The following is an 11,990-nucleotide window of genomic DNA, read 5'->3' as shown; positions in this document are numbered from 1 at the left end:
TGCAGAGGAGAAGTTGTTCCAATTCCTTTTGCTTGTAGAAGGACGCTAACACAACGTAGAAGAAAACCCTCATTTTGTTGTCTCAAGTGTTTCTTTATGTTGATAGACAAATGGATTGAGATGTTTAGCCTATACCTACTACTGACACAAATTGATATTTTAAACCATGGAAATAGTCTTTGCTAATTGAGTAAAGAAGAAACTAATGTAGAACAACTCCTCTAATTGGTACTTAGCTAACTTCTCTTCTTCTTCGTACCTCCCTCCCTCCGCCTCCGATTCTCCACTGATACCATGTGTTGGCCACCCAACACAATAACAAAATCATCTCATTCTAACTGCCCACCAAAACTATGGATCAAAACATAAGCCTTGCTAGACCTTTATTGTAAGACAATTATAAGTCAATAAAACAAATCCATTTTTTTCTTTATATTTTCCATTATTTATTTTATTAGATGTATAACACCTACAATGATCTTTTCGATGAAAAGAAGTAAAATGCAAAACTAGGAATTTAAATTTGTAATTGATTTTGATATTTGTGTTATTTTATATGTGAAAAGTTTGGTATTTTTTAAATTTTAGTTAGCATATTTTTTAATGTCTTACTCCAAATCTCGTTGTCACTATTTTTGTTGTTTGTTGCCCTACTTTAATAGCAGAAGAGCACCATCTTCGACTAGGTTGTATAACCCGATACCCTCTCATCTATATTTGATCAATTACCTTCGCTAGTTACCCGTTGGAAGCGTTGCTCTTCTCCTACCCGATGCCACCCACCAATTGTCTACCATAAGAAAAAGTCGTCAAGCTATTTCCTCAACAATCATACTACTGCATTGTCGAGAATAGCAATGTTGTCATCTTGCGCCTCCATTTTTTACAACACTATCATATCATATAGACATTCCTTGCCTTGTGAACAGTAGTGATACCACCACTGCTCCCGACATCACTGCCTCCAACACCTCATGTAGACCAATGCCCAACACCACCACAATGCTTGCAATAGCAAAACAACCTCTATCAAATCCGGATCAATATGGACTGCGACATCCATCACGAAGTCAAACAAGGAAATAAACCAATCCTTATTCTTTAATTTAGGTGGGGTCCACTTGTAGGTCAAAAGAAAGATAGGGGGGGCAGCATGCACGAAGCTCCCGCCATGCGGGGTCCGGGGAAAGGATCCATTGTACGCAGCCTTACCTTGCCTTTGGCAAGAGGCTGTTTCCAGGATTTGAACCCGTGACCTCTAGGTCACATGGCAGCAACCTTACCGTTGCGTAGGTCAAAAGAAAGATAAATAAATAAAAACATTAACAAAAAAAGGTTACAAAAAAAATTAGTCGTAGCAAAAGGAAAAAAAAGTTGATCCATAAACAAAAGGAAAATCTTAATGGCCTATTAATAAATGCATCAGGAAATTGCATAACTACAAATCAGCTTGATTGCAAAAAAAAAAAAAAATGGTGGTTTGAGACCAATTACAAGGTTGAGCAGATCTAGTATAAGGATGATTGCATAATTTAGAAGATCAATTGCAACTGACAATGATTTCAAGATCGGATAGAACTCGCGTGTTATAATTGCAGACTCTTAAAAAAATACTTATGTTTTTATTTAATTGGATAGTTAAATTTCTTGCATCTTTTTAAAAAATTTCACACAATTTTATACATTATTGTATTTCATTTAAAAAATTAAAACAATTCAATTATATAGGTTGTTGTTAATTAGTTTGATTGTCATTCATAAAAAAAATATCATATGCATACTTTTGCTTACACTTTAATTTGTTTTTCACAATCATCATCAATCATATTTTGGCATTGTACTCTAATTTGTTGTATGTTTTAGTTTATAATTAATAATAATAAAAATATGTATAGGTACCACTAGAAACTTAAGTGATATATATTAGTAGTAGAGATATAATCCAGTTATACTCATGCAGAGGACGAGCATAAATTGTTGAGAACTTGTATGAACCATCCAAATAATTATTTGAACTTAATAAGATCCATGAATAGCAAGCTCACTTACAATCACATCATGTTACACTAAGAGAATGTTCAAGCCATGTTCTTGAAAATAATGGGCATAATCAACATAAACTCTTATTTTTAAGAGAAAATTAGACTTAACATATTTCGATATTGAATAGATGACTTTGAAGATTATTTTAATATGAAGTTCACTGAAGAAACACAATTTACCAACACCAAGCTCATTAAAACCACAAAAGAATATCAACAAAGTGATCAACATAGCCTTTACATGATGGGTGTAGAATTCATCACACGTTTGCATGAAATAAAAAGAAAATTAATATAGAAATATGACCATATTTTAGAAACAATTGTCTAATAAATTTATCAACCCAAAGACATCATATAAAGTGTTCCCTCACAATCAATAAACTTTTTCTAAAGGAATTGAGCTTTAAAATAATCCCCTTATAACTTAGCCAGACAAAAGCCTTCCAATAACATTTTATGAAAACCATTCGCATAACATTTTAAAAGAACAGTCTGATAGCATCCTAGATGAGTCCCTTTATGATAGAACATTAAAAAACTATTGTTGCCTCGATTTTCAGGATGATTAACTGACAGAAAGTTAAGCTCAAAGATTATAACTTGTTCATGTTACTCAAAGAAACAAAAATGAGCTTGAATGTCATATCTTAATTTTAAAATTACTAAAATAATTTTAAATTTCATTGTATGTGCCTTTTTATAGTTACTCATGACTTGAAAGCTCATTAGGCTAATCAATTAGTCTCCTTATCTAACACTTACTCATGATATCTACTGAGTTGATACAAGAGACACATGTCAATACCAGAAATAATTTTTATAGTTATGAATTGAAAGCTTGTTAGGCTAATCAACTAGTTTCCTTATCTACCACTTATTTGTGATATCTACTAAATTGATACAAGAGGAACATGTCGATACTATAAATCAAATTATACTAAGTAATGACTATTATAAAGTATCCAGTAACATGGTAATTTTTTATCTTTCACTTGTTAGCTCAAATTATCTATCATCTAGTTTAAGAGTTTCATGTTCAATTTATTTAATTGCATCATGAGAAATTAATTTTAATGCTTATTTAATTTGATCACTTATTTAAAGACTAATTTAATTTTTAACTAGAGAATACGCTAGTTTGCTCAAAGAAATTCAAGCTTGCATCCTTATGTATGGGACAATGGGTTTTGTCACATGTGTGTCAACAAGCTCATCTTCAATACCACCACTTTTGTGCCCTATGGTTGATATGAACACATAGATATCATCCTCATGTTATGATAAATTGAGACACTTTCTTGATCATTGGGAGGATGACAAAAGAGAAAAATAAAGTGGATCAACTTCTTACTCATTGAGAGGAAGTTTGAAGAATTGTTAAATAAAGTTCCTACACTTGAAAACAAAGACCAAAAAAAGATGTCTATCTCGCTTAGTGTCAAATTCTTCTCAGTGGAGAAGAATAATGCAAATTAGGAAAAGAATTGATTTAAAATTTGAATTTATAATTGATTTTGATAATTGTCCTACTTTAGAGTGTGAAAATTTTGGTATCTTTAAATTTGGTTGGCATACTTTTTAATTTGGTAAGAGTTTAGCCAGTATCTTTTAGTTTGGTTAGAGTTCTTTTGATTTAGTAAGAGTACATTAGAACTATTGTATTTTTCTATTTAGTAATATTTCTTTTTTTCTCAAAAAAATTGATTCTCAAAAATATTTCCCTGGCTCCTAACTCTCCTCTCAATAATTCTTTTTAAAAAATGTATGGTATGACTCAATAACTTGATCGCTCTATAATTTGAACAACATTCTACATCAACTTTGTTGTTATACATAGGTGGTCAAAAATGTTATTTCATTCCATAGGCATCTTCTTAATTCACAAAAAATCATTAAATAAGTTAATTAACCAAATTATATATTTTATTCTTCTATACTATTCTAAATTTCAATTTAAACATCACCCAGATGGGCACTTTTATCAACCTCCATTTTGTTTAATGCTTGTTTATTCATTCAATCTCTATTATGAATAAATCTATGATTCCCAAATTTATCCTAATTTTTAGTCTTTGTAGAGTGGTCATTCAATAGTTGTCAGAAATAATTGTTGGAACTTTTTTGCCGCAAGTGTATTCAATTTATTTCCATTTCTACAATTTTGCTAATCTGTACAATATATTTTGTTTAAATTAATAGTCTTTTTGGCTTCCTTACACTACTAATAACACTCTTTGTATGATACACCTCTATCTTTAAACTTTGCAAGAATTATTCTAGATACATTTTTCAGCTTACATGTCATCAAAGCCACTTAACATCTATATTATCAAATTCTTCATTCCAAAGTCTGTCTTTAATTGCTTTTCATTACCAAAATATGAGAGCTACCAAAAGATATAACATTATGTTATATGAAAATACAAACTTAAACAAAGGGGTTTCAGTAGTAGAAGCAGTCTAAATTCTTATTTTCAAGCTTTTAAAAAGTGTATGCAGGGAGTATACAGCCAACCAACTAGATAACACATTCCACTAGATAGCACATTGCGATTTGGAAGCATATGCAATCAGTATTAAATAATTAAAAAAATTTATATTATAGTATTTATCATTTGCAAACAAGCATTTAAGTTAACAGTGACAAGTTACAAGCTACTAAATATGGTAGTGTAGACTTTTAAGTCCATTTGGTTTAGTTTAAATGAAACAATTAAAATTTTTTACAATGCACACGGAGATCACATATGTCATACGTGGTCACTGTACACTCCCTTGACTATCAAGCTGGACTGCAGCATATGTAACCCAAGTGGAAGCTGTTTAATATCATATTTATTTCGAAGTACCATTGAATAAGAGATGACTTAAGTCACTGGATGCTAGATGATAAAGCAGCTGAAAAAAACACAGGAATAGCATATCCAGATAATAGTTTCCATGAGATCGCCAAAAATCTTCTACAGTTTATTTTAATTAGCAAAGTTGCAAGACTGTAGAATTGCAAATTCATTAAAATGATTATGTGCTACCTTTTTGCAGTCCTCAACAGTGGTACATAAAGGCTTTTCCACCAGAACATGATGTGGTTTCTGATGGTTTATAATGTCCATAAGAATTTCAAAGTGTGTCATGTTTGGAGATGACACAACCACAACATCGCAAAGCCCACTATCTAATAGCTGATGATGATCTGAAAATACCTGAACGCCACAGAGTTGATAAACAAAACTGCAGGGCTTAAAATAATACATGATGGTGGTGTTGAACCAAGATCTATAAAATATCCACTCATATTTAAAGAAACAATAGAGATAAAAGATAATAGAGAATAACATGAACAGGAAGCATAGAGTAATTGACCAAAAGAGTGATTTTTGCTCTTGGCAAGTAGATTTGGTAAGATTCAATTCTCTAATGATTCAACTAGTCTTTCCCCTTAGTGGATATAATAGCGAGGAGGAACACATGTATGAGCACTAGCAAGTAAACTAAAAGATATAAAGATTTTTTTTTGTTCTTTTCCATTATTTACATTGTCTTTATTGGCTACAGTAACAAATAAGAGAAATGACTGTGTACAAATACTTCGAAGCTGCAGAGTTGATGCTACAGCTGCCCCTAATTTAGATGTCTTGCATTTCAAAATTAATTGGATATCATAAATTTGCAGTTATTAATCTTCACACAAACTACATAATTCATGTTTCAATCAATTAAAACTAACATCTGTTTATCATCTCAGTGGAGCAATAAGATATGTAGCTGATCACAACTAGTTAGGACAAATACAACTTGCAATAATGACGACAATGGCAATGACAACAATGATGATGAGTTCATATTTATCAACTCATTTTGTTTTTTCATCGAGCATAATAGTTTCAATCTAACCAGTTAACCTATTATGCTAGCATAGAAGTAATATACTATTCCCTTGATATGTCAGACCATATTATTACTGCAGAACGCCACTATGAATGTATGCATTATTATATTTACACTTTAGCAAAATATTTTGTCATTTCAAATAGTTGTCCTACAGAATGGGAATAAATTTAATGCATATTAAGTGCTAAAAAGCCTTATGTAAAAAACTTAGCCAGATTGAATACTGTTGTGTAGTGGGATAAGTAAGTGTATTATTGGGATACTTCATATAATAATTGTGACAGTAGTAGAACCTATTCATAAGACAACATAATAATGAACATATATGCCAAAAAGTTATTGCCATTATGTAGCACGGAATCAAGTCAATTTTCTTCGAATTGTCATTAGATTAACCATAGGCTTACCTATAGTTATTCTGATTGATATACATCATGTAAAATTAGGTATCATTAATCATTAATATAAATTTGTTAACGTTAAAGTAATAATCAAAGTTCCTCTTAATTTACATACCATAATAATTCATCACGATTTAGATTTGCAAGTTAGGCCAGATATCACTCTCCCAAGATTATCTACATGCATTCGAAATCAGACATATAATAGTACCGCGAGAAGTGGAGCGTCGAGGGAGCGAGCGAGTTCGACGGCGAGGTCGAGGGAGGGAGGGTGGGGGTCGGCGACGCAGGTCACGACGGCGCCATCGGTGCGGAGGTGGGCGAGGTTGACGATATGCTCCCGCCCCATCATCCCTACCCCAACTATCCCGTACCGCACCACGCCCTTCGCCATTTCTTTCTTCTCCTCCGTCTTCTGATTCGGTCGGTCTCCTCTTGAAAGATTGGGACTCGATGGTTCCGGGCAGTGGCAAGAGGATAGAGGAATCTGCTTCGGTATCCACTGTGTGTGTTGAGCTAGAGGTGAGTGGGAGTGATCACGTGGATCCCACGTGCACGTGGGATTGAATTGCAATTTGCAAATGCGGGTCCGGGAGGTGGGGCCGGGCGAGCTGGAGGAATTAGCGAGCTTCAAAGAATGTGCTTGTTTACCACAGTGGATGAGAGGAGCAGAATTTCAATTTGGAAGAGCAGCTCCCTGCTTATCTGTTTACTCTGGCACACTAACGAAGGAGAGAAAGGAATTTCAATTTGGAAGAGCAGCCCCCGTTAGGTCATCTCTTCTTCTTCTGTGGGGCTGTCGCGAGGTCACGATCCATCGTAATCTTACTTTCCATCTGATTTGTATGGAAGGCAAAATGATAAATACATGTGTTCTGATTAATACATCGTGAATGGTCCAGATATCAATTTATGAATTACTGACGTGCATGTTTTTTGAAGAGGACTATCGAGAAAGATAAAGTGACCTAAAAAGTACTTCAAAAAGAGAGTTAGCATGATGTCGGAGGTAGATCCCGACAAGCCAATCTGCCACTTAAATTAGGGTTGTGCGTGAGGAAAGAGTTTTATAACTTCAGAAAATTAGGATTTATGTATGTATGAGTCACATTTTTATAATAATTAATATCCAAAATATTAGTATCTGTATTAGAAAATATTCCAAGATACTTGTTCTAGTTTAGAAAGATTCTGTCAATTATTATCCTTTGGAGATATTTTTCTATTCTCCCGTAAGAGACAATTTTGAGCTCCTCTGATTGTGCGGGCTAAACCTCTCCTAGGGTTAAGCAGATGCTAAGGTTAAGATTCAGCACGCGGTGCCAAGGGAGTACCAAATGAATATTGAAGCCCGAGCAGAGGTCTACATGAGATGCTAGTGGCATGCCAAGACCAAAGCTTGAGGTTGAACTTGAAAGGTCGGCACAATTTATCGGAATCATGCCAAGACAAGAGCTAGGGGTCGGACTCAAGAATAAAGAGGTCGGCCTAAGATATCGGAGGCATGCCAAGATCGGGGTTCAAGGTCGAACTTGAAGCTGAAGAGGTCAGCCTGAAATATCGAAGTCATGCCGAGACCGGAGCCAGAGGTCAGAGTTGAAAATAAAGAAGTCGGCCCAAGATGTCGGAGGCATGCCAAGACTGGAGCTAGAGGTCGAACTCGAAGCTGAAGAGGCTAGCTCGAGAGATTGGAGGCATACCGAGACCGAAGCTAGAGGTCGGACTCAAGAATAAAGAGGTCAGCATGAGATATCGGAGGCATGCGCTGAGACCGAGGTTCAAGGTTGGATTTGAAGCTGAAGAGGTCAGCCCGAGATATCGAAGGTATGCCAAGATTGGAGTTCAAGGTCGAACTCGAGAATGAAGAGGTTGACATGAGATGCCGAAATCAGAGTTAGGCTTTAATCTTAGAAGAGGTTGATACGTGCTGTTGGATCTTAAAATTAGGAACTTGTTATGTGAACTAAGATTGTTATATATATCCTACTATTTTTTAATATTTTTTTAGAGATTTTTCTTTTCTTAAATAAGGGCATCCACAACGGGCGTTCAACGCGCGTTCAACACTCGTGTTATAACGCCCCACACCAATGTGGGGCGTTAAAACTCTTTAACGTGTTCAATACTTTGAACGCGTTAAAGGGTTGCGGGGTGGGCCAGCCTGGCCCACCCCGCATGCTTTTTTTTTAATTTTTTATTTTTTTATTTGTTTATTTATTTATTTTTTAAATATATTTATTAAATGGTTAGTTTTAACGGCTATTAACAGTTAGTTTTAATTTTTATTAAAAAATTATAAATTTTAAAATTAAAAATTAAATAAAACGGTTAGTTTTTTAATGGTTATTTTTTAACGGCTAGTTCAAAATTTTGTCTATAAATATCTACCAATGTGTACACATTTTTTCATTCTAACTCACTATACTCTCCAATTCTACTCTCTAAATATTCTCCCCATCTATTTTTTAAAGTCCCTACAATCTTATTTTCTATTCGAAATGGATGAAAATAATAGGGCTTTTTTTACAAATTTTTTGAATTCTACAAACAGCCCGCAAGAATATTCATCTTCCCAAAATCCACAAATTCCACCAAATTATCAATACCCATATCCATTTCCAAATATGTCGTTTCCTCCACAAAATCTTCAAAATTTCCAAGGTTTTGGAAATTCTTTGAATCATCCGAATTATGCCCCTCGAAGTCCATATCAACCGCTTCCAGTCGAATATTGGCAAAATATGAGTCATCCATATTTCACGCCGCCGGTTGTTCATGGATATGGTACCCCACACACTACTAGTATGTCTTTCACTCCTCCAATGTCGAATGAACCTGCAACTCCAACTTTTGTCCCGGAGACTCAACTTTTCGACCGGGAATCCCCAATTGAGGTGGTCAATTTTGAAAAAGTGGTTTCAAATGCTGAGGGTACAAGAAAGCGATTAAGTTGGACAAAGGTTGAAGACGAGGTCTTAGCGAGAAGTTTTGTCACTATCAGTGATGATCCAATAATCGACAATGATCAAAAGGCGGATGCTTTTTGGGGACGTGTTGCAAGCTACTACAATGAGAATCGTCCCTCAGGTTCAAAGACCAGAAGTGCAAATGTTATACGGTCACATTGGCACAATACAATCCAAAAGAAGGTATATCGATTCAATGCAAATTACAATAGTGTTTATAGTTCATATCGAAGTGGTCACAGTGACGAAGATATATTGAGGTTTGCGTACAAAAAATATCAATCCGAAAACAATGGCGTTGCATTCAATCTTGAGCATGTGTGGAGAATTGTCAAAGACCGTCCAATGTTTACTCCACAGTCTGTTGATCACTTTGTGGCCACAAAGAAGACGAGGACCTCAGAGTCAGGAGCAAGCAACACCTCTTCCAACCAAAATGTGAGTATAGACCTGGATGATGAAGATACTCGTCCAATGGGACAGAAGGCAGCAAAAAGAAAGGGAAAAAGAAAGTAAAATCGACCATGGAGGATCTGGCAATAAACTACAATAATATTTTCGCAAAGTTCACTGAGTACACAAGCGTGAAGAAGTCCGAAGTCGATCTGAAGCAAAAACAACTCGAAGTAGAGGAGATTAAGGCAAAAGCTACGTTGTCCAAATCTGAAGCTAAGAATCGTCACTTAGAAGTTGAAGGAGTACAAAATATTGAACAAAGACACCTCGCAGATGACAAAGGAGCAACTTATCATACATGAATGTCTATGCCAGGATATTAGGGTGAGATGGAATATCTAAATTGTTTACTCAATATTCATTTTCTAGTATTATTGTATTTTTGAGTGATTGTAATTTTTAATTATTGTATTTCTCATTTCGATTAATGTGATTTTCAATTATTATAATTTTGTAAAATAGTCATTGTAAACTAGCCGTTGGAAACTAGCTATTGCAACTAACCGTTAAAAACTAAATGTTACAAATTAGCCGTTGTAAACTAACCGTTGAAACTAGCCGTTCCAACTAGCCGTTCCAACTAGCCGTTGCATGAGGAAAATAATATATATAGACACATTGTGCTACGAGATTTTCATTCGACTATCATACCATTTCTCAAACACATATACTAAAACGTGTTTCCTCTAAAAATGTCTCATTCTACAGGTAGCTCTAGCTCAAGTTCCAGCTCGACAAGTGAAGACGAAGTCCATGTTGAAATCGATGAGCAAGATCCGGGTGAAGAACTGATGTTATTGGTTCTTCAACAACACCAACAACTTATGGAAGCATATCAAAGGAGGGACGCACACAAAAGAAGAAGGTTCATCCAAAGAAATCGTGAAGCCGGGCATGAGAGGCTCGTCAATGATTATTTCTCTATAAACCCGGTGTATCACGATGAAATATTTCGAAGACGATTTCGCAATGCGAAGAGAGTTATTCCTACAAAAATCGCATAGTGAATGCATTACAGAATCATTCAACTTTTTTTCAACATAGGGACGATGCTGTGCGAAGAAAAGGATTGTCACCACTACAAAAATGCACCGTGCGATTCGTCAACTGGCTTATGGAGTCCCCGCCGACCATCTTGACGAGTACCTACGTATGAGTGAATCAACTGCCATCAGGTGTCTTTTCAAGTTTTGCAAATATGTGGTTGAAATATTTGGTGATAGGTACTTGAGAAGGCCAAATGCTGATGATGTTCAACGTCTTCTTCAAATGCATGATGAGAGACACGACTTCCCTGGCATGTTGGGTAGCCTTGATTGCATGCACTGGAAATGGAAAAATTATCCAGTTGCTTGGAAAGGTCAATTTACAAGGGGACATGGGTCACCAACAATCGTACTTGAAGCGGTCGCGTCTCATGACTTGTGGATATGACATGCATTCTTTGGAGTCGCTGGTTCACGTAACGATATTAATGTGTTATATGAATCTCCCATATTCAACAATGTCTTGCAAGGAAATACTCCGGAGATTAATTTCACGTGAACGACACTGCATATACGAAGGATTATTATCTAACAGATGGAATATATCCAGAGTGGGCTACTTTCGTTAAGGTTTTTCCTTGCTCGGAGGATCCTAAGAGGAAGTTGTTTAAGGAAAGACAAGAGTCTGCAAGAAAAGATATCGAACGGGCATTTGGGGTGCTCCAATCTCAATGGGCGATTGTCAAAGGTCCAGCTCGTTATTGGTATAAGAAAAAGTTAAAACAAATCATGTTAGCATGCATTATTTTGCATAACATGATTGTTGAGGATGAGGGAGCTCACGTGACAAATTGGTACAATGATGAAGGTGACGAACCCGCACAACCTATCCATGGCTTAAATCGAGGATTTCAAGATTATCTTCGGACAAATTCTGAGCTACGTGACACTCAAGTTCATCACCAACTTCGCGTCGACTTAGTTGAGCATATTTGGGGACTGTACAATAATAATCCGTGAATTAGTATTTCATATGTTATTTTTAATTTCATCATAATGTGGTTTATTCTAAGTTATTGTTGTATTTCAATTTTATAATTACATGTCAATTTTAAATAAATTTTATTTTCCCAACTTTGTAATTTTAACCGTTTATTAATTATTATAAGACACACCTACTTTTTAATATTATTTTTTAAAAATAGTAAAATTATTATTTTAAAAGTAAGATTATTATTAAAAATA

General features: G+C 35.1%; 2 protein-coding genes and 1 pseudogene across 2 annotated transcripts; 2 read left to right on the top strand and 1 right to left on the bottom strand.

Annotated features, from left to right (window-relative positions):
• Nucleotides 1-5,077: 5,077 nt before the first annotated feature.
• Nucleotides 5,078-6,815, bottom strand: LOC141819436 (uncharacterized; the record flags this gene model as incomplete). The annotated part of the gene is made up of 2 exons (XM_074706733.1): nucleotides 6,549-6,815; nucleotides 5,078-5,248 (listed from the first exon to the last, which is right to left on the bottom strand). Coding segments are annotated over exons 1-2 (354 nt in total), but the record flags the coding sequence as incomplete, so codon positions are not given.
• Nucleotides 6,816-8,961: 2,146 nt separating this feature from the next.
• On the top strand, nucleotides 8,962-9,819 carry LOC141819435 (glutathione S-transferase T3-like). Its single transcript, XM_074706732.1, has one exon. It carries the CDS (start codon nucleotides 8,962-8,964, stop codon nucleotides 9,817-9,819), a length of 858 nt encoding a protein of 285 aa, XP_074562833.1.
• Nucleotides 9,820-9,827: 8 nt separating this feature from the next.
• On the top strand, nucleotides 9,828-11,765 carry LOC141819434 (protein ANTAGONIST OF LIKE HETEROCHROMATIN PROTEIN 1-like; annotated as a pseudogene).
• The last annotated feature ends 225 nt before the right edge of the window (nucleotides 11,766-11,990 follow it).

This window comes from Curcuma longa, unplaced genomic scaffold, assembly GCF_044706935.1.
Source record: "Curcuma longa cultivar G26 ecotype Majalengka, Jawa Barat unplaced genomic scaffold, ITB_CL_G26_1.1 contig_6357, whole genome shotgun sequence".
In the NCBI taxonomy this organism is placed as follows: Eukaryota; Viridiplantae; Streptophyta; class Magnoliopsida; order Zingiberales; family Zingiberaceae; genus Curcuma; species Curcuma longa.
The sequence above is the reverse complement of the archived record's forward strand: the minus strand, read 5'-3'. Positions and strand labels throughout refer to the sequence as shown.